Genomic DNA, 25,253 nt, shown 5'->3' on the forward strand with positions numbered 1-25,253 from the left:
TAATTGTTATTTCAACTTACTTTTTATAACTTAACTTTGTTTGTCAACTTCTCATAATTGTTATAACGTATATAAAAACCAGATCAACAGGGATTCCAATCTAACGGAAACTGGTGATCTATGGAACAAGGTTAGCTAAGTTGATATAACAAGTTAGCTAAGTTGATATAACAAGTTAGTTAAGTTGTTATAACAAGATAAAAAAAGAGCTTCACATGGTACTAACGGGCTTCTGTACCGTAGTCAGGCACATGGAAGAAAGGATATTTCTGTTCTGAAGGTTATAAGTCCCGTAACTCTAAAAGAAAGCTGCATAGTTGTTGTAGATCACATGAAGTTGAACTTTGATTGCATTTACACAGGATGAGAATTTCACCAGAATCAGTGTGGCCCGTTTTGGTCTTCATTTGATTCAAATCAATCTCAACTTTCCTCTTGAGAAAAAGAAAATCACCAGAAACAAAGTGGACCCTTTTGGGACACATTCGACCAAATCAGTAGATCTGAAATTTCCTTTGGAAAAAACCACATTTTCAAAGAGATCAGTTCTGTTTTACTCAAGTTATCATCCTGGCATCAGGTAAATGCTTGTTTCTTACCCTTATTTCTTAAACAGATCAAGTCACAACCCCCAAAATGGCACCTTGTGGTACAATCTGAAAAAGATCAGTTTACCCGAACCTGGTACTTACATATAACTTTTCAGAAATCATGGTAATGCTTGTTTTTAGCCGTTTTTTTTTTCCATCATTCCTTAAGAGCTCATAACTTGACCATCAATGATAGTCTAGCCTTTGTAGTATAGAACGTTGTAGAGCGATATCCGAGACATTCATTTGCTTTTACTTGAGTTCTATGTAATATAGTTCAATTCAATCAAATGCTTGCTTTTGGCCTTAATTCCCTAATGATTAAGGCCATATACTCCAAAATCAATACCAACCTTCCTTTTGGATTTGAAAACTTGACCAACCTACTAATAATATATGTTAATAAATATGTAATTTCATGCTGGCCCTGTTATAGGTTTGAGGTCTGTCATATTGGCCCCGAGGCATCGCCGAGGGCCAATACGGCTGTCGAAGTAAATATGATCGACCAAAACCTATAATAGGGCCAAGATGAAATTACATATTTATTGACAATTTTATCTACCAACTGAACTAGATAATTTGTAGAACAGTTGTTTTCATTTTTAGCAAGAACATGTAGGTTAATTTGCATTAATCAGTCTTAAGTACCCTTTTATATAAAATGGAAGATTTTTGTGTATTTCTGTTGCTTTTAGTCTTTGTGATCAAAGATCCGGAAATAACACAATTCTGAAAGCACACTTTAGATATACAAATGTGCAATTGCAGATATATTATGCTCTTTTGTTTTGACATTACAATAGGCTTGCCAGGAGTAATAAAGTATTGGTTTGCATATCATAATTATGTTGGATTCCCTTTTTTTGGGAGGGGGTGTTTCTATGTGCACATGCTTTGATTCTAGTTTGTCCTGTTTATGTTACATAATGAATGTTTTCATATTTGGTCTGAAGCTCCTTAGAGCTTGTAATTGTAGTTGAATGACATGCCAAATCAAAATAAAGTTTTCTTACCTTATTCTAAGTATCTTATTTGTTTGGTAAATTATATACATGTTAAGGTAGATATGCATAAATAATCCAGCAGGATAATGAAGTGAGAATATCATTTTCGAAACGGCGGTTTCAAACGACTGGAAGTTCTGATGCCGTATTGGCCCTGGTTTGATCCATATTGGCCCCGTATAGATGCCTGGTTGAATTCATATCAATTGGTCAGTTTTTGATATATTTTAACGTATTTTGGGTAGTTGTTTAATAATACTTATATTACATGTAATTATCACATGAACTAAGTGTCTATGGACATGCATTGACAACAGAGACGACATTGTCAAATCATTATATGACTGCAAATTTTCCAATAAAAACGCAATAAATCAAATTTTATATAAAAAAAATGTTGGAAGAGTTTACAAGTTATTATGTGTAGTGTGAACTTGCAGTTTTGGTTTTCATTGTATTCTGAGTTTGGTGTCACACTTAATTCATTTCAAAATTTAAATAAAAACAAAAATAAACCCCTACCTATCAACCCTACAAAATGAACGTGGTCACATGACAACTAATTTCCCCCGAACACATCATGGCCCACATTCGAGGGTATGGTTATGCCCATGGACTGTGTAAACGCTTCGATGCTTAACACCGCCCGTGAGAGACCCCAAATGATAGCGAGGGCGTTTAGAAACCCCTCTGTCCGTCATGTACTACACATATGGATGTAAACCGGGTCTAACAGTATTGCGTATATATGTCAGCACGAAAACTATAATTAAACCAAGTATAGAAATAGTTAGCTGATGGTCAGCGTCTCTCATGTCGTGAAATTGATTGGCTAACTTTGTGTTACGAAAGATTTTGAGGATTTTAGTTGTTTATATCTACAAAGACAATCAAATTATCTGTAAGAAACAACGATGTCCTGGCTTTATAATGCACGAAATGAAGGGTGTAGCGGATATACGGAAAGTGCTATCCTTTTCAACTTTATTGTTATAGTGTTATTTAAGACAACGTAAATAAAGAAACTGAATATAAAGTGCACTAATGTACAAACTAAGGAACACATGCAGTTAACTGATATGCCAGTTCTAAAACAGGCAGCTTATACCAACAAAATGTTATGTCCCCATCGTATGTAGAATCAACCCAATTCTTCCCATGCGGGGTTGAGTATCAAGGTACATCATAAGTCATACAATAAGAACAATACCCATGGCATGTCAAAAACTGCTTAAAAATAAAGTGTTTTAATTTCTGTGTGAAGACCCTATGAGCGAATCAATATTTAAACCAAAAATGCTATCCTTAACGATTTGACATCAATATCAAAACAGTAAGTTTGTCTTTGAACTACATATAAAGGACAATGAACGAGGTAGTGATCAACATCTTCAATGTTAGTACCACATTTACATAGCGGATCTTTGATGATATTTACCATGTGTAGGTCATAATTCAGAAATTAAAGATGCAGAATATCTTAGTCGGGTTAATTTTCTCTCCGTTTCGCAATAAATAGTTGGAAATAGATTGTACCTTAGGTGAAGCAAGATTACACAAATATTCAGGGGCATGCTTTTGTTAGATAATATAGAGCATTTGTAATTTTCTACGTTTTCAACGTTCTTCTTTTGTCTTTCAATTTACTTCTTTATATATATATATTCAATTTTTGTCAACACCAGTAACCCATTTAAAATCTTTACCGCTTCTGTTTGGATTTGTTCTAAAGAAAAAATATCCATGGTACTAACATTGAAGTTGTTGATCACTACCTTTTTCATTGTCCTTTATATGTAGTTCAAAGACAAACTTTTAGTTTTGATATTATTGTCAAATCGTTAAGGATAGCATTTTTTGGTTTAAACATTGATTCGCTCCTTGGGTCTTTACATAAGAGTTAAAACACTTTATTATTAAACAGTTTTGGGCATGACATGGGTTGTGTCCTTATTGTATGACTTATGATGCACCGTAAATAAAGAAACTGAATATAAATTGCACTAATGTACAAACTAAGGACTACATGCATTTAAATGATATGCCAGCTTAACACTTCATACGCTGGTCCCTTCAGCACCTGCGTATGGAGTGTCCTTATCACAACACATTCGTTATACCAGAGCTTGCCGAAACTACGCAGACTTTTTGTATCGCGCTAGAATTCTAACAAATAGGCTTCTGGAACAGTTTTATGTTGCTACAAGATTTAAGTCATCACTACAGAAGTTTTATGTCGTCATCAGGAACTTGTGGATCGTTACGATGTATCCATCTACGCCATGAAAACTGATTTGTTCAACGTGTCATAGTTTTCCTTTCCTCTTTTGTCTATTCCAGACTTGACTTTTTATGAGCAACTCGACTGGTGTTTCTAGAAAAGCAGAGGACGCTTATCATACCGGTGCACCTGATCCATGCTCCAAAATTTTAGTGGAGTCCGAGTTGCTCATTTGCTTTTGTTATTTTGTATATATGATTTTAGTTACATTATGTTCTTTGTTGTGTATGTCTGTTTTCTATGTCTGGTCTTTGTTCCTGGATTAAATTCTTTTGATTACCGCTGTAACCTTGATTCCCTTGATTATTCTTTCTAATTTTCCAGCATTACAGTTGTCCCATACTTCAGGGGCATATTCTACTAATGGTCGAATATAAGATAAATTTAGTTTTTCCAAAATGTTAGAAGTAAGTTGGAATTACAATTTTCGTAATACATTAAGATGTTGGTTTTTTTCAACTATTACTATTATATTTTCAATATGTACAGACCGCTTTGCATCACTAGTAAATGTAATACCTAGGTGTTTATGATGAATTTGGTTGGAATTTCAACTTCATTTAGTGAAAAATAAAATTATCGGTATTTCGATATTAGAGAATAACATAATCTCAGTTTTTTCCACATTTGAAAGTCATTAACCAAGTTTTTGCCCATGAATTTATTTAAATCACGACTAATGACCGTTGTTACTTGCTCGCTATCGCGATCAGAGTTGTTTAAATGTTGTGTCATATGCAAAAAGTCTACATAAAGAGCTAAGATTAACAGCTATATCGTTAATGAAAACAACAAATAAGAGAGGTCCAAGTACTGAACCTTGTGGCACACCTGAAGGTTCAGTACCCGGACATCTCTTAAAAGACAATACACAAACCATCTTTTTTTCATGTTTCAAGTTATCAATTCAATTTACTATTAGTTTTCGCGACTAACAATGTAGTTTACGAAGGGACTCGATTTATGTTCTTGCTCGCGAAATTAACTAAAATAGGTTGGTTTACAGTATATGAATTAGGAATTCTTATAATACCGGATATATGTGTGAAATATCACATGGATATCTTCAAACAACTCTGTTAGCCGTCCCTTAGCTTTATCGGCCTTTTTGCAACACGTACACCTCCAAATAATGGACAATAAAAATATTGTCGAAGAAGTCCTCTCTTGTTCTAATAATGGACGATGCTATTCTCACAAACCCTCGAAACGGAGCATTATATTGTTTTGACACACATCTATTGCGACATTTGGTTAAGTTTTTATTATACTGACCAACTCTTTGAAAGCTGTGCGTCACCTAGCTGTACAAATGATGTCATTTTGCATTATCGTGTATTTTCGGTCGATTCCCTAGTTGTCCGTAACGAAAGGGAAAATTAAGTTTTTCATTCGAAAATATCTTTAAACATACACAAGATACTTCGTTCTTTTTCATGACTTTCTCCGTGTAGGTAAATTATAAAATTTCTTTCTTCTTTTCTTTTTCTATTGTTCATGTGTGCATTTTTTAAGAGCCACCATCCCGTGCTTTGTGCGAATTCAGCCAAACCAACGACTTGACCTAGCAGCAACCGTCAGTTCCTCAACTATAACCAATTTTACACGACTGGTTGCCCATGTTCAGCATTCGTTTATGCAAAAACACACAAAAAAAATCACACACACACACACACACACACACACACACACACACACACTCACAAAACACAAAAAAGGTTCAACATTGGCATTATGTTAATAATGAGGCGTAAACGATTGGCTGGCATGTGTATTTAACGCATTGTTTCCGATGACATCCGATTGTTAGGTTGAGATAGTAGAATATCTGCAAGAAGCTCATATATTCTTAAATTATGTATTAAAAACTTACTGTCTCAAAAAGAGAAACTTAAACTAACTAAATCTTCTGCACCCACCACAATCGGATTTCATGTAGGCGATGTGTTATCTCTGAATAATACTAATTTAAAGGATTACTTTCTGATCTACCCAAATGAACTTGAATTTAAGGAGACAACTGATACACCCTTTTCTGTGGTTCTTTTCACAAAAAATCGTAAGTGTAAAATTACTCGTAAGTTATGACGTCAAAATACTTTCATTTACTATGACGACATAACTTATGACTAATCTTATACTTACGATGTTTTGTGAAAAGGACCACTGATTCTTACCTACACCTAAACTGTACATAGATGGTTCATGACATCTGTGTGGCACGTGATGATTTTTATTTTCCAATTGAAATATTTACATTTCACAGTGAACTGTTTCTACCGTTCCTGTATTATATCTTCACTATGATTAACCGTTATGAAGTTTCTGTCTCACAGATGATAGAGACAATATACCCTTTTGTAACTCGGGTAGCTGTATTATTGTTGCTGGCTAGACTATCATTGGATTATACGCACTTGCAATATGACGGGTGCCGCTGATGAAACAGGACATGCTCACCCTTCCGGAACACCTGATGTCACACTTGGTTTTTTTGTGGGAGTTCATATTGCTAGCGCTTTAGATTTTTGTGTGACATCTTGCTTTCCTTATCTTCATTGCAATTTTTACATGTAATCTATCTTTTCGATTCGCTACATTGCGCATGACGATCGTCCATGTTTCATGTGTTCAAGTTGAGGCCATGTTTTTTTATCGATTTATTTGAATCACCCTACTGTTGACTTTTTTTGCTTTCACTCTAACAGTTCGTACATGATTCTCATTCGATCGATTGGTTGTCACTGAGATTTGGTTGCGTTCCGCCAATATTTGGTGACAAACTTAAATGGATGATAAGAATAATAAAGAAACATACACCGTGGTTAAATAAGCGATACTAGGAGAAATTAGAGATGGATTATCACACTTCCTTTTAATAATTTTCCTTAAAATCAATAGGGTTCTAAGTACACTCATAAAGATTAAGATGTGTTTACCATATGTGACCAGAATTTACAAGGGTGTTACCAACGGACAATGACTTTACTATATCCCTTTGCTATTTCAATGACGAGGTGATGAATAAGTTTTTCTTTAATTTCCCGCATTATTATTATTATTATCGACTAAGTGAACACAGTTCTAGTTTTCCCCAATATTATAATTCTGATATTTATACACGACCTATTCCTGCAGATATAACAATCTTCCCGAAATAGCAACATGTTGCATTGAACATATTTTTTTAAACACCATGTATAGTGTGCTTCTACCTCCAACACCCATGAACGGTGTAAACAAAGGAAAACGGTCATACTTGCTTGAAAACAAATATATTTTTACTTCTAGAATAAAGAAGCAGCCTCTACTACCAGCATGTCTCGTTGGGAATTGGTATTTCTATTTTACGTGTTTGCTGTGGCCGACAGATGGGCAATGTCCTACCATTACTATGCAGGTAAGTCAAAACAATATTTCAAGAGTTTTGATAAGTATTCAGCACATCTTTTAACCAGATTGATTTTGGTAATAAAAATATTTTTACATTGCTTTCTCGAAATAAAGTTTGGTGACCTATGTTATCTTATTAAAAATTACATTATATGTTCATTTAAATTTATATTTTGGGAAAATAAAAAGAATCTTTATACCAAAATATGAGCACTGGAATAATATATCTTAAGTGTACTAACTCATACATACTGTCATTCTTTATCTTTCAAATAACGTAACTTGATGTTGTCTAAAAAAACAAAACATCTTATAACATTTATCAAAACATTTTATATTAAAGTTTAGTCTGTGTGTCTATTATCACATTACATTTTCAATTTGCATCTATTATTTAAAACGAAGATCAATAGAGTTTGAATAGTAAAAATATCTTATTTGTTGTCTTAATCATGGGAAAATTAGAGTCGCATAATGTCTTTTGTTTTTGTTTTTTTTGTTTTTGTTTTTATTTTTATGACAAATTCCTTTATTTTCAATGTTTTATTCATTAATGGAAAAAGAAATACAGGTATGCCGGGTGGACCTACAGTATCTTATATTACGTTAAAATGCTAAATACGTGTTTAAAAGTAATTGAATCAGTACAAATAGTGTCAGTATCAGTCCACTTTCATGTGTAACAATGATTTGCTCTAATTTGTTTTATGTCTGCCATATCCTAAAATGTTCCATAAATGACTGGCTATAATTTCTGTCGGCTAAAATGTGGACAATAATAAACAATATTCCGAACTAAATGTCATTTATTAAATAAAATGATGCAAACTATTATTTACAGACAAAGGGAGCTAACTCACAATTGAAAAATCAGTTAAATATTTAGTAAGGTGTTTCTAGAAAAGCAGAGGACGCTTATCCTACCGGTGCACCTGGTCCATGCTCCCGGTTTTTTGTGGAGTCCGAGTTGCTCATTTACGTTTGTTACTTTGTATGTATGATGTTAGTTACTTTATGTTCTTTGTTGTGTATGTCTGTTTTCCATGTCTGGTCTTTGTTTTTTACATTCTTTTGATTACCGCTATAACCTTGGTTCCCTTGATTACTCTCTCCTTAAAAAAAACAGCCTTGTTATAAAAAACAGTTGGCGTACAAAAAAGGCCATAGCAAAAAAATGTATTTAATAATGTTTGCAGCGCATACCATCTTTAGGTTTGCTGTAATGCTGAAACAAAGTGATTTTGCCCTTATGTCATTTCGTACATCAGAGTGTTTGACGTTTCCTCCATCCTATAAAAAGGTGGTGTACAAAATATATACAATTTCCAATTAAAATGTTATGTTAAATCAACTTTGATTAGGTCAATATACAGAACAATTTCAGTTTTGAATGTATTAATAGAACTCACATCTCATCCTATCCAATACTGCCACTATTCTGTATCTCATCAAAATTAGTTAAAACTTTGAAAGTGTACTAGAACATGGTACATGTCTGTATCCAGTGATAATAGTAGTTGCAGTTATTTTCTACACCTGGTTGAGAAACTTGGTACTAATAGCCTAATTCGTATTGCATATAAACATAGGAAACCTCCTAAGATATTTTTTAATATATTCTAAAGGAACGTAATATGATATCAACATTTGAATAAAAATGCCTACTTTGGATTTGAGTTCTTGGACAGTTTGTTGTGTAAGGAATATCTCCTGGAAGTTATCCAATTCTACTGTAGCTGACGTCTATTGTTATTTTCTATGTTAAACACGTGAGAGTCTTGTTAAATATATAGACGTGAACAATCACTGGCAAATAAACTATTACCATTGAACTTGTACAAAATGTTGAGATTCATTACTTCTGTGTCGATTTTGTTCACCCTACTTGAAAGTAAACTTTACATGAATTAATTTTTGTCATAATACTAAGATAATGATAATTGTCAATGATGATGATTACATAGCTTTCCTATTCCTTACAAGAAATGAGATAATTTTTCTCTATAAATTAAAATAAAAACTGCATCTTTGTAAATCTTTTACCAATTGTAGTAATTTTACCCTACTAAGGTCGTTTTAAGCTTAATCCCGCAATGTAAAAAAAACCAACATTATATAACATGTGTTTAAACTAACCTTTTAATCTCTTAAACTTTAGATAGTGTTATTGAAAAAAATGATTGTAATATTGTGTGTGTTGTCTTTGAAAAAATTACCTTAATAACCACGGACATTGAAGTCTTTTCAAATAGAAATAAACATAAAACAGTAATTTCTATAATTTAACTTTACTGTCAAAATTTTACGAGTGAAAAGGTTGATGATGTCATCACAGCCACATTTTAAAAATGGTCTATGAGACGATAGACAAATATTTTTGTATTACTTGTGAAACTACATTAAGAGATTATGATCTGCCATTAAAACAAGACAATAATCAACGTAAGTAGTACCTTGAGACAAGTAAGAACACTTTGCTATTTCTGCTGATTTATCTCTGTAAACTTTAATGTCAAACTATATGTTTTTTGATTTTCCTATGAATGTTAACTTTATAAACAGAAGTACTTACAGTTCTCTGATGTTAATGATTTTGTATCAAATATATCATGATGGAAACAATTTTATGCCCAGTTGAAATTACGATAGTATAGATTAATTTTGCATAAATATGGCTGCCATTTATTTGATTGTATTTTTAATTTATCGTATATATTAAACTTTATGCATTGAAAATGCAGTACGTCATCAAAACACGATGAAGATTTTTAGGAGAAAACTTTCCCTCATGCAACACATGTGTTACATTAACTTTAACTTGTATTATACGCAGAATGTAATGTCATCCATAATATTACATGTCATTAGCTTACACAATTAGAAACACCATTTTATATGCAAGTCGAATTCGTTGAGAAAATATTACAGACAGCGCATTTATGTGAAGAAGCAATTCGTTTTCACAAAATAATTAATTGTGGATTGATGTCGTGACCTTGACAGTTGACTCTGTCAATTTTGGTAGTCTATGGAAGAAAAATAAAAATACGACAAATAGAAAAAAAATGTTCATCGCTGTTTAGTACTGTGTTTAACACATTCGTGATTGCAACTGTTTCATTTTTGATCTAATGTCCCCAATTTTGCATTAAAATTTTGGTTATTTAATGGTCTTGCTCTGTGTGTTTATTTTCTCTGTCTAGTCTTTCCGTAGAAATATATTATTTTGATTTCCGCTGGATTCTTAGTTCCCTTGTTTTTGTATCTTCAAAATGATTATATTTGTAATTTGCCAAGGATGCAGGAAAAGCGTTATTTTTTAAATGGAATTGATTTGGACGTTTGGCATAATTCTGATGTCGAGGTTAAATTCGCAAATCAACCTGATAATTTCAACACAGAGCAGTCTTTCATAAATGAATAAAATTCTTCAAAAAGTCATTCAGATGTCATAAAATTTAAGTAGAGAGTTGTCTGCATTCAAAATTAATGTTTTTCCTTAGTACAAACTAAAGAATAAACTCTTTGTTAAAAATCTCAAGTTTCACAAATCGAAATTTTCAGTTTTTTCCTCTTCGAATATTATAACTATCATGGCTTAGTCACCTTTTCGACAATTTTTTGACAATATTTAGACAAGTTTGATTATTTACTTTTGTTACTTTGTATGTTTTATTTTGGTTATTTTGTGTTCTTTGTGTGTGTCTGTTTTTCCTGTCTTGTTTTTGTCCCTGGATTACATTCTTTAGATTTCCACTAGAATCTTGGTTCCCTTTTATTTCGTTCAGGACATTCTAATTACTGTTGTTGGAAAAAGAGAAATTTAAAATTTATATGTAATAAAATTTTATTTGAGTGAATCATTTCTTTTGCCTTCCTTTCATGTTTTTGCTCTAAAGGATAATTATGGTTCAGCATCCGACACGGTACAGAATAAAACGCTTATTTCTGACAGCAAAAACAAGCGAGGTTTTGCGACACAAATGCATGTATCATTTAACTTAAATAGACATGCTTTTTGTTTTCAATGTAGTAGCTAGATTTTGATTTTGAATAGGGACGGGGCGTCAGCGATTTCCTACATATGTAATTTATGTAGATCAACTGTCAAAGAATCGCTCTGTCGGAGCTGACGAATTTCGGAAGTGACAGATGCAGATTTCCGATTTCTCCTACGGTTTTCATGTTATAAGTGGTCAAAAAAGTAATACCCGAAAAATCGACTTATTTTTTGTTTTTAAGATTTAAGAAAAAAATCAAAAACAAAATATTTTACAATATTTGTACAGCTTATTATAGTTTAGAGCTAAAATAATTGTAAAGAGGTAATTAAGACGATCATGAAATACGTTGATTTTGCAATATTTCACAAGCGAATGCGCAAGCGCGTGTCTACACATTTCAAAATACTTTGATGCTTGCACGCTGATCCCGATTTCACCAAGACATCATTGCATATGATCAAACAGGAGTGCGCGCAAGGAAGGGGGCTTTCTTTTTCCTGTTTTCTTTTCAATATTTCTTTCACACTTTATTAGATTCGCTAAAAACGTATTAATTTAGCATCGTAACTTTACAATACTTTTTATTGTTTTTAAAATTGACGTTAAAAGAGTTTTTACGTCTTAAAACAGAACTTTGCTTTGGAAACTGAGCTTTGTGACAGTTTTGTTAGACACGGTTTTACACACACACATACACATACACACACACACACACACACACACACACACACAAACACACACATATATATAGCTATATAGCCTAGCTGGCCGAGTGGTCTAGGGCGCTGGACTTAGTGCAGGCGGTGTTGCCATAGATGTCACAGGGTACGAGTTCGAGTCTCGCGGAGGGAACGACCAAAAATTTGCTTCGCAAATTTGACAGTTCTAACATCGTTGGGAATTTTTCAGACCCTTACATATATATATATATATAAGCCGAACAAGAAATGAATTGACAAAATCATAGATGATGTTGAATACATTTTTAAGTATATGAAGAAATAGTCTCAACACCATTTGCCTTTTTGAACAATTCGTGCGAATTTCGCATGGTGTACGTATGGATAAACAAAATATACAAATTTTAGATGTTGTGACATTTTGGTTAGACACAGACAAAATGCTGCGCATAGATACATGTTCAACCAAGTACCATTATTTCTAGAATATACTATCTGCAGCATGTATACATATTAAATTCAAAATTTCATAGTTATTGGTTCACACAAACCTAACGAAAAAAAAGCTTTTGATAAAGACCGGGTAGCATGCAACGTGTAGAAAACGTCGGGAAAAAAGACAACGTGACATCACAACATACGCGCGTGTTTATCTACTATTAGACAATAAAACTATTTGTAGAATAAACATGATAATCTGAATATTTATACAGTCCTTTAAGCGTGAATATACTTTGATAAAAATACTATTCTTTGTTATATTTTACAGCCGTTAGCAAGAAAGTAGCCAGTGGCCAACGTCGAAAAAAAATAAGATTTCTGACATCTTTTTTAACAAAAAGACTGATAGAACATTTTATATAAAATTTCATTGGAGTAATGTAATAAATTGTCAATATAGAAAATAAAAGTCTCGATTAAAAAAGCTGTTCGCATAACTAAAAAAATGTCTAACATTTTGTCTTCAAATCTGTTTTTTTCCATTTTTGCAATGCCAACATCAAAAGGGGGCAATTTGTGATATTGTAATACGCTTTGATCTTATCATTACGTCATGAAAAATATGACGTCTTCTGCAACACAACTTGCTCTTTTCAAAACAGTTTGTTTTATTAAAAAACGCCAAGAAATAATTTAGTTATATTGGTGAAATGGGAAGCAAACATTTCGTAATGTTAACCGTCCACATATGAAAATGACTATTCTTGTGATAGAATATTGCTCTCCATTCACAAATAACGGCATCTTTCACAGATTTATGAATGTAATCCTAACACAACAACCATTTTCGAACATTTTAATATCTATATTGCCTTTGATAACCCCACATTCTAATAGCAATATTTCAGTTTTCATAACCAGCTCCGGTCCAGTCGAATGTGGCACCAACAACGTACGCAACGTCCATGTGTAATTGAAAGTCTCGTGTATTCCTGATGGTCAAGAAATCAGCGATTTAATAACATACCGGTGCATTATCTATGAAATTCAATGCAATTTGAGTACAAATAGCTCCGCTCCCCTCACTCAAAGGCAACACCTAAAATAAGTTTTTATATTAATTCTAGGACATTATGGATACAACCATCATGACGGTATACATGCAAGTTGTCAGCTAAGAGATCCAACAGGTCGTAACCCAGTTTACGGCAATATCAACCTGTTTCAGGAGGTAAACTAGTACCCTGAATGATTTAGTTTGCTCATTTGGGAAAATTTCGGAAGTGACGCAACATCATTTTCTAATTTCAAATAATTCAGACTGTTTTATGACAAATTACCAGTATGAAGTAGTAAATCGAATTTTCGTTTTGGGTCATTTATTGTGTAGAACACTATTGGTCAATTAAGATAAGTAAACGAGCAACAAGGTCTTTTTTTTATTTTAGGTTAACTCAAATATTGTCCGTGTTTGGGGAAAGATACGCGGATTAAAACCAGGATTACATGGTTTTCATGTTCATGAAAATGGTAACTTTGGATGGAGTACGTACCTCTATTAGTTAAACTTCCAATAAACCATTAAACACACCGATAAACAATAGTTTATCTAACTTCCAACTTTAAGATAAAGTTATAAAACAATACATCTCTGCTTCCATTAATATTTTGTAATAAATTTGGTTGTTCTAACTCTTCCGATATGGGAGAAATAGCTAAAAATGCGAATCAAATATTTCAATAAACATGCAATCCTCAGGAATAGCACTTTAGATTTAATTTGTGTTAGTAGTACTTTGAGATGGGTAGAACGCATCCATGGAGTACGTTCAGATTCGAATTGGACCACACATGCTTAGCTCTACCACATGAATGTCTTGTAGTAAAGGTTCTTTATGTTAATTGTTAATTTGACGAAACATTCAAAACCGGCTTCGTTCTGTATGTCTTAAAGTATACGTCATTTATTTCTGAATTTCAACAGTGTATGTATGAATGCATGAAACATACAACGTCAAGACCACCATGACAAATCGATATTATTATTTACAACAATTGAAGTTATATATTCTAGTAACACATTACCGATGTAAAAAGTACCAAGAGAACTATTTAACTATAGAAAACATTCGAAATTATTTTGTTTCTTACTGCTTTTTATTTTTTTTTTTAGATTGCAACAATGCGCGAGGTCATTTCAATCCTTTTAAAACAAATCATGGCGCACCATTTGACCCACTAAGTAATCGACATGTTGGAGATCTTGGAAATATAAGAGCAAACTATTTTGGGAGGGCACGTGTTGATATCCACGATGATCAGATAAGTTTAGTGAAACAACCGCACTTATCAATCCTCGGACGGGCTATAGTGGTAATACTTTCACTTACTTCTATTTGAATTAATATGAAGCATCATAATATAATTTTCTATCCAACAATATATTTTTGTCATTTTCATTTATCGTTTGATTCAGTATAAACATTTATATGATGTGTATTTTCCGGGAAAATGCGATTAAATGTTATTCATGTTTCCTGGACAAATTATATGCAATGGACTCCGTTTGAACTCATCCGGAAACGTTTTGCGTAAGCTTATCCTTATATTTAATAAGGAATTGTAAGTAAAATATGACTCACTGAGATGAGATGCGTTACATTATTGACTGTTTAGTAAAAAAAAAATCAGCTAACGGAGTTTTTACAGAATTAGCCCTTACTTGTCAAAATGCACTGTGTGTACTACGATGAAACATTTTCAATTTTAATTAATATATAAACAAGAAACTTTAGATTTATTGTAAAAATTATGTAAAATGAAGAGAATCGATTGGATTAAAAAAAACAAAATGTTTTGTTACTTCGAATTCGTATTATACTATTTTTATTACATATATGTGGTTGCGAACTGAAAGTAAAAAAAATATCAGACAGCCTCTACTTGAACAACGTTTTACTATGTACAATTAACAGGATGAATTCAATTGTAAATATTGCTAGCTTTATTTCTACTCGAACTACATGTTTTAAAATTGAGCCAATTAAAGTAAAAGTATAAAATTCAGAATACTAGTCAAAAACTGGAAATAAGAATTTTATGTCAAGAATAAGAAAAGAAAAATGAAAAAAAAAAACAAAACAAAAAACGTTTAATCATTATTAAAATACTAATCAACGAAATATTTATTCATCGTATTGTAATAAGTAACATTTTCCCAGGGAAATTGCGAGTTTTAATTAAAATAATCGTAAGTCATCGGTTCTTGGATAAATTCGCTAGACGAACCGAAACTATTGTTGAAACGAATTTCCGGTACATCACTAATTGTTCAGCTAATATTCGAAAATCATCGGAGCAATGTTACCGAAAGAAATTTCAATACAAACTGAGCAAAGTGAGTTTTGCGTGACCTATTATATGGTTGAAGAACGTTTTGTGAAGAATAAAATGTTACCCGAATAAACATACATAAATACTACTCAATTTATTTTAATTATTTCCTCTAGAAACTTCAAAATTATAACACTTTCAAATTGGATTAAGCCATTTAATGACAACCGTTGGAATATTAGAAATGTGATCACTGAAGTCTCGTACACTTATCAATGCTCTAGTGCTAAACTTTGTTTGAGATATTTTTTAAATTATTATAAAGAAGAACTCTTGTGATACAAAGCTTAATCTAATACATTCATTTAGATGTTATACTTATAGGTTCATGCTGATAGGGATGATCTAGGTCGTGGTAATAACGCGGGAAGTCGAACTACAGGAAATGCTGGAAGCAGAGTTGCTTGCTGTCAGATTGTTCAGAAACATCATTTCAAGAAAAAATGATAAACGTTCAGAAAAAAAGCAAAGAAGTCGAGCCTTCTAATCATATTCTAATAAAAGTGGCTGAATTTAATGACCATTTATGTTTCAATGTACATGTTCTTTAAAACGAGGTAAACTAGAAAACAGTGACTAATGATCACTGAATTGAAACCCCCGTTTCCTCAGCTGACAACATTCAGATACAATCTTCAATATGAGATACACAATGGGTAAATTTAAGTGTTAATTACATTTTCATAGTAACAGAATCTTTACTAAAGATTTCGGGAAAGTTATATTAGCTTCCATTCGTTGAAGGCAAAGTTCATGTTTTGACATATTTCACAAGGGAAGGAAATAAATAAGAAAAGGAAAGTGTTTGAAAGCGCACTCTTTCCAATCTCTATCAAGTGTGCTAATAGACCACCTCCTGTCACTCACAAAAGCGCAAGACATTTCAAACAATAACGATGTTTAACATGTTCGTTTTACTTAATTGTAAAAAGAACGTAGTTGTTGGGCCAGCAAAATTTTCCAAATTAAAAAAAATCATGCACGTCCGAAAACACCATTTACATGGTTTGAAAACGATGCAAAATGGTTATCGTGGGTAAGCCTTATCGGGAGGATGAACAGAGGCTCGCTTTGTAGATTGCCAATGGATTTAATAGTTCAGATTTCACTTTCGACAGGCTAATAACAAAACATACAAGTTGCTCAGGTAATAACAGCGGTATTTTTTGGACAGCAGATAATCAGTTTTTGGAACTTCCCACCCACTTTGTCTGAATGTTAATACGCAATCAATAAAATTATTCAAGCGCTTTTATATTTTATCTGTTTTCAATTATTTCCATTAACACAATTTCTCTAAGTTTTTTTTTTTTTTTTTTTTGGGGGGGGGGTCTGAGATCAGTTTTTTCTACACAGGAATATCCAATTTGTAATCTTCTCTATTCTCATCCGTCAGTTTGATTTGATTTTTAAAAAAAAACTCATACCGCCGAGAAAAGTTCTCGAACTATTTTAAAAGACTTATATGGGGGCTTCGAATTTTGTTTTCTGATTTGTAAAGGAGAGGGTAACCTTTTTCCAAATACAGATTAGAAGGGGAGTTGAATTTCATTAAATCCTTTTCATATCTTTTCTTATCTACATGGATCAGTGTTGCAAAATCGAAAAGATAAGGAAACTTACCCAAATAAAAGTGCACAAAATTAAGGTAAAGTTCATCAGGAACACCGATAACTCTTGTTTGTCGACATTAATTTTCAAACAACCAAACATTTCTCCAAATTCATGCTAACTGCTATATCTGAAGTCTGGCATATTTAATTTGTTATTTTGTTTTCTTTCAATTTCTGCTTTTTTTTTCTCAGCTTAATTCCTTTGCTTATTTTTTTATATTTGATTTTCAAATTTCTGTTTTTCTGAAGTCGTTATCGACTTCAATATTACTTGCATTACGATTAAATACAACTGATCTATTTATTTGATATGGTTTGTTCCAAGTATAAATATCATGATGGTCATGCCTATTAAGTTATAATTACATCCTACTTTCCATCAAAACATATGCAAGCAGGTTATCTATAAAGTCATCTATCATATTATTTAATGACATATTCGTAAATCCCTTGATAGGAAGTGTCACAATCCTCAGTTTTTGCGTAGATATGTAGTGGCCCTGATTCGGTTGGGTTTAGTTTAATATCCCAGATTTCTCGTTCCTCTTTTGGATAAGTTTTCTTCTTCCCGGAGGATGTTTTTATCATGACACTTGTTACAAATGGCGATGACATTTTAAATGTAATCTCATCTGAACTGAGACTTTGGGACAGCGGTGCTATGAGATGACAATGAAATTTTGAAGTACACTGGAAAACCTTCGGAAATGGTTCATGAATATCGGATGATCGTTTGTTATAGATAAGAAAGTTAAATGCTTCTGTTAATTTTTCTGATCCATCAAGTTTACTAAAAAGGGTAAGCTTGAAGTATCCCACTGTAGTTAATCTGGTTCTGATGAGAACGCCTTCTGCTGTGGATTCAGGAAGAACAAAATTATCATTAATCGAAATTTCTTCGTTCATAATGGATGCAGAGACCGACAAATGCCTCGTTGTTTTAATCTTTAGCATAAGCTCTCCGTCTTCTACCTCCTGATAGGCTTTAGGAAAAGTTGACCAATCAAAGCCTCTTTCGTCAACATTATTAGATGGGCCATACAAGTATTTGTAAGGCGGAAATCCGGGGCTGTCTATGTATATCGACTTACATTTGATGAAATATTCTCCTAACTGTGGCATGGTAGTTACCGAAGCATCTACCTTCCCAAAAATGCTCAACACATAGTTGCCTATTTCATTCGGTTTCACAATGATCCGAAATTTAGTTTTGTTATCTGCAATGATAACAGCTGATGACATGCATCGAGTCCCGTTGTCATTAAAAAAATTTACGCTTAAGTTCTTCAACTGTTTTCTTGATGATTTCAATATAACTTCGACTGATCCTGCTACCTCAATGATTTCATTGCGATGTGACGAAAACTCAATGGCCCATTCCCTTGCTTCTTTTGTTGGTTTTATAGCTTTTGAATAATCTTCTAATGACAATGGCTTTGATAAAAGTTGCCACTCTTTACTGCTATTTCTATCATTACCAATGTAAGGGTAATGGTCAAAAATGAAATCTTCAGGTTTTGTAAAAAAGTAAAAGTTTGAACCCATTTTGACGAATTTTTTGTTCTCGTCAATATGACCAGCTCCCCATGTTGACTCTATAAACCTCCATTTTTTCTGTACAAACACGACGTTCCAAGCATGGTTCGTTTTCGAATCATACGAAATGACTTGTCCTGGCTTGTGTCCATAACCTTTTGCGTATCCACTGATCTTTTTGCAATGTATATCTTTTGCCCTGCAATTTAAACAATTGCTGAGTTTTAAGTCCTCTACAATAGTGGTGTTCAATGTTGGTAACTAGAAGAATAACCCAACATCCATGCATCAAAACAAATAGAACATGGCTACAACTGTTACTTACATCATCATTGTATATATCAAAATGAATTATGCTTATTCTCGAAGTGGATTCTATAATACTTTCGGCATTTTAGGGTTGTATCTGATAAGTTCCTGTCAGGTTCTCGAAATATAGTCATGATTTTCTACATAAAAATTTATGTAAAACCTTAATACACTGTCTGTTTGTCTACAACAAAGTTGTTCACTTGATTGGCATAACCATGTGACCTTTTCTTTAAAGCGTAATCGAACGAGCTTTTTAAGAACGTATTTGAATCATTGGCATTGAGAATTAGACAAGATGATTTTGTTTCACTTATCTGTTTTGTATAAAAAAACATTATTGATAAGTTACCTAGAGCTATCACGAGGAGGGCAACGCGTAGTAATTTTATTTGCCTCTTGCAGTAGTTACTTACTTGCAAAGCTCCATAAATATACTAGCATAGCCTTCACAAACACTGGACTTAGACCGTAATACATCAGACGAATCCGATGAAGCCGTCTTTCCACCGAAGTAGGACTCTGTGTCATATCTGAAACAAAGTAACTGTGTATTTCATGTTTTCATTTGGTATGTTAATAAAGAGAAAGTGTGCACTGTTGCTATTTCAAAATCCCAAAAGTAGAAAAATAATTGAATACGACTGGAAACTAAAGTGTTGTAAAACGAACATGATTGATGAGTAAAAAGACATTTTTGTTTAAGAAATATTTCTAATTTTTGAACAGGTTTTTGTTTTGTAAATGGTCATTGTAGTATAGGATTATTTGAATCGCGGATTGCTGACCAATCGATGTTTAAGACGACACAGTACCAAACCAGGCTATACAGAATAACCTGCTTTGTTAAAAAGGAAATCAACATATCGGAAAGCTTGTTACATAGAAATTAAATTATTAAAGTTGAAAAATGGAAACTGTCAAGATAACAGCACACCGAATGTTTTCACAGATCCAGATATAAAATGCTCTGACAATCTCTACGTCACTTGAAGCAGGCTGCGCCAGGTAATCTGCAAGCGTTTGGATTGACGACTCTGCTGATAATGGAGTCTTCAAAAATAATAAAAACAAAATCTTTCTTAAAAATGTTTAACACCATAAGATACAATCTATTTTTGAATAAAAGCTCTTCATTAATTCTTTTAAAATCGAAGAATTGTAAAGGAATGAATAAGTAATTATTTATGTATTGTTTGCGTCTTTGGTCGGTACACTATACAAAGACGAACATTGTGTTGTTTTATAATACAGATTTCCTGTTTAGAACACTAAAAACGTGTATTAAGAAGGTAGACCTAGGGTAAGGGACACAACCCATACAAATCATCAGAACGTTTGTATTCAGCATTTTACATATATGTCATGTAAGCATCAAAGTAACTGAGATTAATTTCATTCTATGTCAAAGCTTGATAGCCTTTGGTGAAATTGAATATGATGCAAACATGTCACTGACTTCATGACTTATGTCCCTTACCCTAGGTCTACCTCCTTAAGTGTCAGCCTCTGTTGGAATCAGGCAGTGGGTGAAAGAGTAATCAAGGGAACCAAGATTTTAAGGAAAAAAATCAAGGGACAAAGACAAGACAGGGAAAACGAAACACACAACGAAGAACATAACATAAAAAAATACGTACAAGAAAAAATAAATAAACTCGGACCCCATTAAAAACTGGGAGCATGGGCCAAATGCGACGGCAGGGTAAGCGTCCTCTACATTACTAGAGACACCCGATAAAAACATGAAACAAGAAAAAAACAATTTTTGAAAGCGTAAGTTAACAATATGGACCATTAAAATCAAAGAGAAAAAGTTTTCCCACATCGCTTTGGTAAATTAACTCATGATTTCATTGAAATGCACTGAAAATGAACAATTCAAGGGCAGATAATTTTGTCAAAATCATTTTTCTAACTTTCTTTTGAAATATTTCTGAACAAAGCCAGTAATGGAGAGGTCAAAGAATGGTCTTTTTCAAATAGAGAAATTGTGATTGAGTGAAATTATATTGTCAGATCGGTGGGGTTTGACATGCATGTTTCTGAATTTTCCCATTTTGCCCGATTCCTACAAAGATTTACATTTATCGGACGATGCAAAGCAAAATTTCCTGTTGGTAATGAATTAATCTATACAAGAAAATATAAAAAGAAATTTAAGAAATGCAAATCATATTACGACACAACCTTTACTTAAGAAGTAATAAAGTCTGCAAGAAAACAGTTCAGAGCGAGTCAAAATGACGAAAAGGAAAAACGAACTATGTACTTTTTGTACAAAACGAACCACGTACTTCATGTATAAAACGAACTACGTACTTCTTGTACATAATTTATTTTTGATGATATTTGTAGTATATCTTAAAATAACTGTACAAGTTTCTCTAAGTTCCATCTTTTGTTGGAAGAATGTATTTTATCTGTTTGTTTAAACCTCAGTTTTAGCTGTGTATGTGAAATGGTATTTATAGAGGGTGAAAAGTGAGACGCTTGTCACGTTGTAATATTTCAATAAGATCTTGAGAACATTTCCAACTGTATTATCACACTTACTGATAAAACTGATAGCAACTAGGTTGCTAAATATTGTGTCTATAAAAAGTTTAGCTGAAATGCATTATTTATTATAGAGTAAAAAATCTATAACTGTGGATAGCCAGTTTGGAATGAGTGACTCTTGCTACATATATTGACTTTAGCTCCAACAGAAACAGCTCAGTCCCTCAAAGCCTAAGCCTAAAGTTATATTAAATAAAATGTCTTTAAGGTTACGCTATTTGAAATACGGTTACCTGTAGAGCATGATTGTCTATCGATTGTAGATCCTCGAATGTGATATTTAGGTCAGGAGCAATCTTCTGTCTTCTGGATAGGAAAAACAACATTAGAAGAAAACTTGTATCTTTGTTTGCTATCAAATTAAATAATGTAAAAGATATGATATACTGAGATGTAAGGGAAAATAGAGGACTATAGAGAACAAAGTGGAAAACGGGAATGTGTTAAAAGGACTACAAACCCTACCAAAACAGCAAAAGACAGTCTATTGACCTTTCATGGGTATCCCTTCAGTGAAACGTCAGACATTTCCCTCACCAAGAACATGCCTTCGACTTGTCCAATAAAAATACAAATATACCGATTCAGCGAAATTGGCATCACATTACAAAATAATACCAAAATTAAAAATCACACAACTTTAACAAAATCAAGGAAACCAAGGTTATGGCGGTAATCAAAAGAATGTAATCCAGGGACAAAGACCAGCCTGGAAAACAGACATGCACAACAAAGAACATAAAGTAACTAAAATCATACATGCAAAATAACAAAAGTAAATGAGCAACTTGGACTCCACTAAAAACTGGGAGCATGGACCAGGTGCACCGGTATGATAAGCGTCCTCTGCTTTTCTAGAAACACGCGCCGAGTTGCTCATAAAAAGTCAAGTCCGGGGTAGACAAACGAGGAAAGGAAAACTATGACACGTTGATCAAATCAGTTCTGATGGTGCAGATGGATACACCGTAACGATCCACGAGTTCATGATGACGACCATAAAACTTTTGTAGTGATGACTTCAATCTTGTAGCAACATAACCCTGTTCCAGAAGCCTATTTGTTAGAGTTCTACAAAAAGTCTGCGTAGTTTTGGCAAGCTCTGGAATTACGTATGAGTTGTGATATGAACACTCCATACGCAGGTGCTGAAGGGATGTTGCCACAGATGAAAGGAAAGTTGACAATTCTGAATGAAAAGTCATCCCGTTTGTCGTAAAGTTCGGTCAATAGTTTCCTTTACCATGGATGTCTAAGTGTAGATCAAGATATGAGGCTGACTTTAAAGTGTCTGTTGTACCCTTGATCTCAAGTTCTTTGGGTAGATGCGATGTATCAAATCCCCGAAATTACGATTGTTTAAAGATAATTGGTTATCTATATAGTGGAAACTGAGTTTGAAGGATATAGCCAAACGATATTCTTTCTTTCTGATTAGATCAGCTATAAAGTCAGCCTCATAAAAGTGAAGGAATAGGTCAGCAAGTAAAGGAGCACAATTTGTTCCCATTGGAATGCCGACCGTTTGTTGAAAAACACGTCCACCACACTGGACAAATATGTTGTCGATTAAAAATTCCAGCATTTTGTAAACATCTTCCTCTGTATATTTGGAAGATGATTTGGAATTATTTCTTACAAAGTATGAGGAATCTCTACCAAGAACTATATATTTGTATCTAGATGTACCATCTTTTTTGGAGTAACAACGATGTATAATGTTTTTAAAGTCGAGATTTTAACTGAGAATGGGGAATAGATTAGGAATTCAACTAAAAAATGGGGAAAATATAACTTATGTGTTGTAATTGCGAGTTATTTGTGTTATGTTTCCGTTTTTTTTAATTCATATAGAAACGTTTTGAGCATGTAGTGCGTCATTTGCAGAAAAGATAAATGAGCGATCGAGAGAACCCACTAGTCACACGGGAAGTTTTCATCGTAGTGATAATGATAAACATCTCTACTTTTTAAACGAACGTTTTTTGGAAGGTAGTTTTCTCTTTGACATATCTATCATATCCATTCTCCTTACAGTGAAGGTTAAGTTAAGAAAAGATATTTAAAATTCATGTCATATCACTTTTAGGCATGTTAGCAGCCTGATTTAAAACGCAACTCAAGATATGGTATTTTTTAAAAATGCATGTTAATATGTTACATAAAAAAATCGGCTTTTATTTTATACATACAGGGGTTTCTCATCTACCTCCTTTACACACAGTGGTGCCACATCGGAAGCCGAAAGACAATTGCCCATTTAAGAATCAAAATCTAAAACACAGAAATGTTATATTATGTAAAATGTCATTCTACAAAAGAGCAATCAAGGAAATCAAGATTCCAGCAGAAATATATAAAAAAAAAATGCAATCTATGGGCAAATACCAGACATGGAAAACAGACAAACACAACAAAGAACATGAAATAACCAACATAATACATACAAAGTAACAAAAGTTAATGAGCAACTCGGACTCCGCTAAAAACTGGGAGCATGGACCAGGTGCACCGGTAGAGTAAGCGTCCTCTGTTTTTCTAGAAACACCCACCGAGTTGCTGATAAAAAAGTCCAGGGTAGACAAAGAGGAAAAGGAAAACCATGACACGTTGATCAAATCAGTTCTGATGGTGCAGATGGATACACCGTAACGATCCACGAGTTTATGGTGACGACCATAAAACTTCTGTTGTGATGACTTCAATCGTGAAGCAACATAAACCTGTTCCTAGGAAACTGAGAAATATTTCTTAATATGTATGCGTAAAGAAAAAACAAATATAATCCAGGATCGAAACTTCGTTCGTTATCAAAAATACAATGGTAGATAACTATTAGATCATTATAATTTTCAAAATATTATCAAACAAACCTTTTATAAAGCTTTTTGCTTAACAATGTGGATTTTATTTTTCAATTAACAACTAAACTAATAATTTATATTCGTATCACAGACTGAGAGACATACGATATTTAAATGCGACTCTTACCTCCAGTTATTCAATGATATCTATCAAATATTAACGAACTGACCAAGTAGGAGGTATTTATATCTTCTTTATCTGTGGAAAATCATGTTTCTAGGGAAGTACGAAAATATAAACACTACGGGATCGTAGATACTTCTATTGAACTTGGCTCGAGTACAGTATTAAAATGTGATAGTATTATAATTAAAATTACCATGTATCGTACTCTTTTCTCCCAATTTTCTTCATATGTGACTTACGTAAAACGCACTAACAGAATAAACACTTAAAGTTTTGGAAACATTTCCAATGCGTAAATTAAGATACATCAAAAAGGTCAAAAAGGGCACTAAAAATGTTTTAAACGGCCAGAAACACCAAAACCGGGTCGATCGTTTTTTTCAAAACGTTTAAGCACAAAACGTATCAGAAAATAATTTTGATAAGGTATTATAAAATGAAAGAAAATTGCAG

At 33.1% G+C, this 25,253-nt stretch overlaps 2 protein-coding genes across 6 annotated transcripts in view; one reads left to right on the forward strand and one right to left on the reverse strand.

Annotated features, from left to right (window-relative positions):
• Window positions 1–25,253, forward strand: part of LOC148614504 (uncharacterized) — a 58,556-nt gene that overhangs the window by 874 nt on the left and 32,429 nt on the right. Inside the window, exons 2-6 of one of the 3 annotated variants that reach the window (XM_088588618.1) lie at window positions 7,170–7,278; window positions 13,524–13,627; window positions 13,845–13,941; window positions 14,570–14,769; window positions 16,114–16,306. In XM_088588618.1, coding sequence (XP_088444744.1) covers window positions 7,170–7,278; window positions 13,524–13,627; window positions 13,845–13,941; window positions 14,570–14,769; window positions 16,114–16,236 — 633 coding nt within the window. In that variant the 3' untranslated portion in view covers window positions 16,237–16,306. Of the gene's footprint in view, window positions 1–7,092; window positions 7,279–13,523; window positions 13,628–13,844; window positions 13,942–14,569; window positions 14,770–16,113; window positions 16,307–25,253 lie in introns of those variants that run through there. The other 2 variants (XM_088588620.1, XM_088588619.1) reach the window with 2 other exon arrangements.
• Window positions 6,234–25,253, reverse strand: part of LOC148614505 (kyphoscoliosis peptidase-like) — a 32,800-nt gene continuing 13,780 nt past the window's right edge. The window contains exons 1-8 of one of the 3 annotated variants that reach the window (XM_088588613.1): window positions 24,801–24,861; window positions 24,002–24,083; window positions 22,043–22,112; window positions 20,185–20,300; window positions 19,664–19,780; window positions 17,413–19,137; window positions 7,524–7,563; window positions 6,234–6,661 (exon numbers count right to left, since the gene is read on the reverse strand). In XM_088588613.1, coding sequence (XP_088444739.1) covers window positions 17,826–19,137; window positions 19,664–19,780; window positions 20,185–20,300; window positions 22,043–22,112; window positions 24,002–24,069 — 1,683 coding nt within the window. In that variant the 5' untranslated portion in view covers window positions 24,070–24,083; window positions 24,801–24,861 and the 3' untranslated portion in view covers window positions 6,234–6,661; window positions 7,524–7,563; window positions 17,413–17,825. Of the gene's footprint in view, window positions 6,662–7,523; window positions 7,564–17,412; window positions 19,138–19,663; window positions 19,781–20,184; window positions 20,301–22,042; window positions 22,116–24,001; window positions 24,084–24,800; window positions 24,862–25,253 lie in introns of those variants that run through there. The other 2 variants (XM_088588610.1, XM_088588611.1) reach the window with 2 other exon arrangements.

This window comes from Perna viridis, chromosome 6 (genome assembly GCF_037379345.1).
Source record: "Perna viridis isolate PV_CMFRI_1.1 ecotype Kerala chromosome 6, ASM3737934v1, whole genome shotgun sequence".
Classification (NCBI taxonomy): Eukaryota; Metazoa; Mollusca; class Bivalvia; order Mytilida; family Mytilidae; genus Perna; species Perna viridis.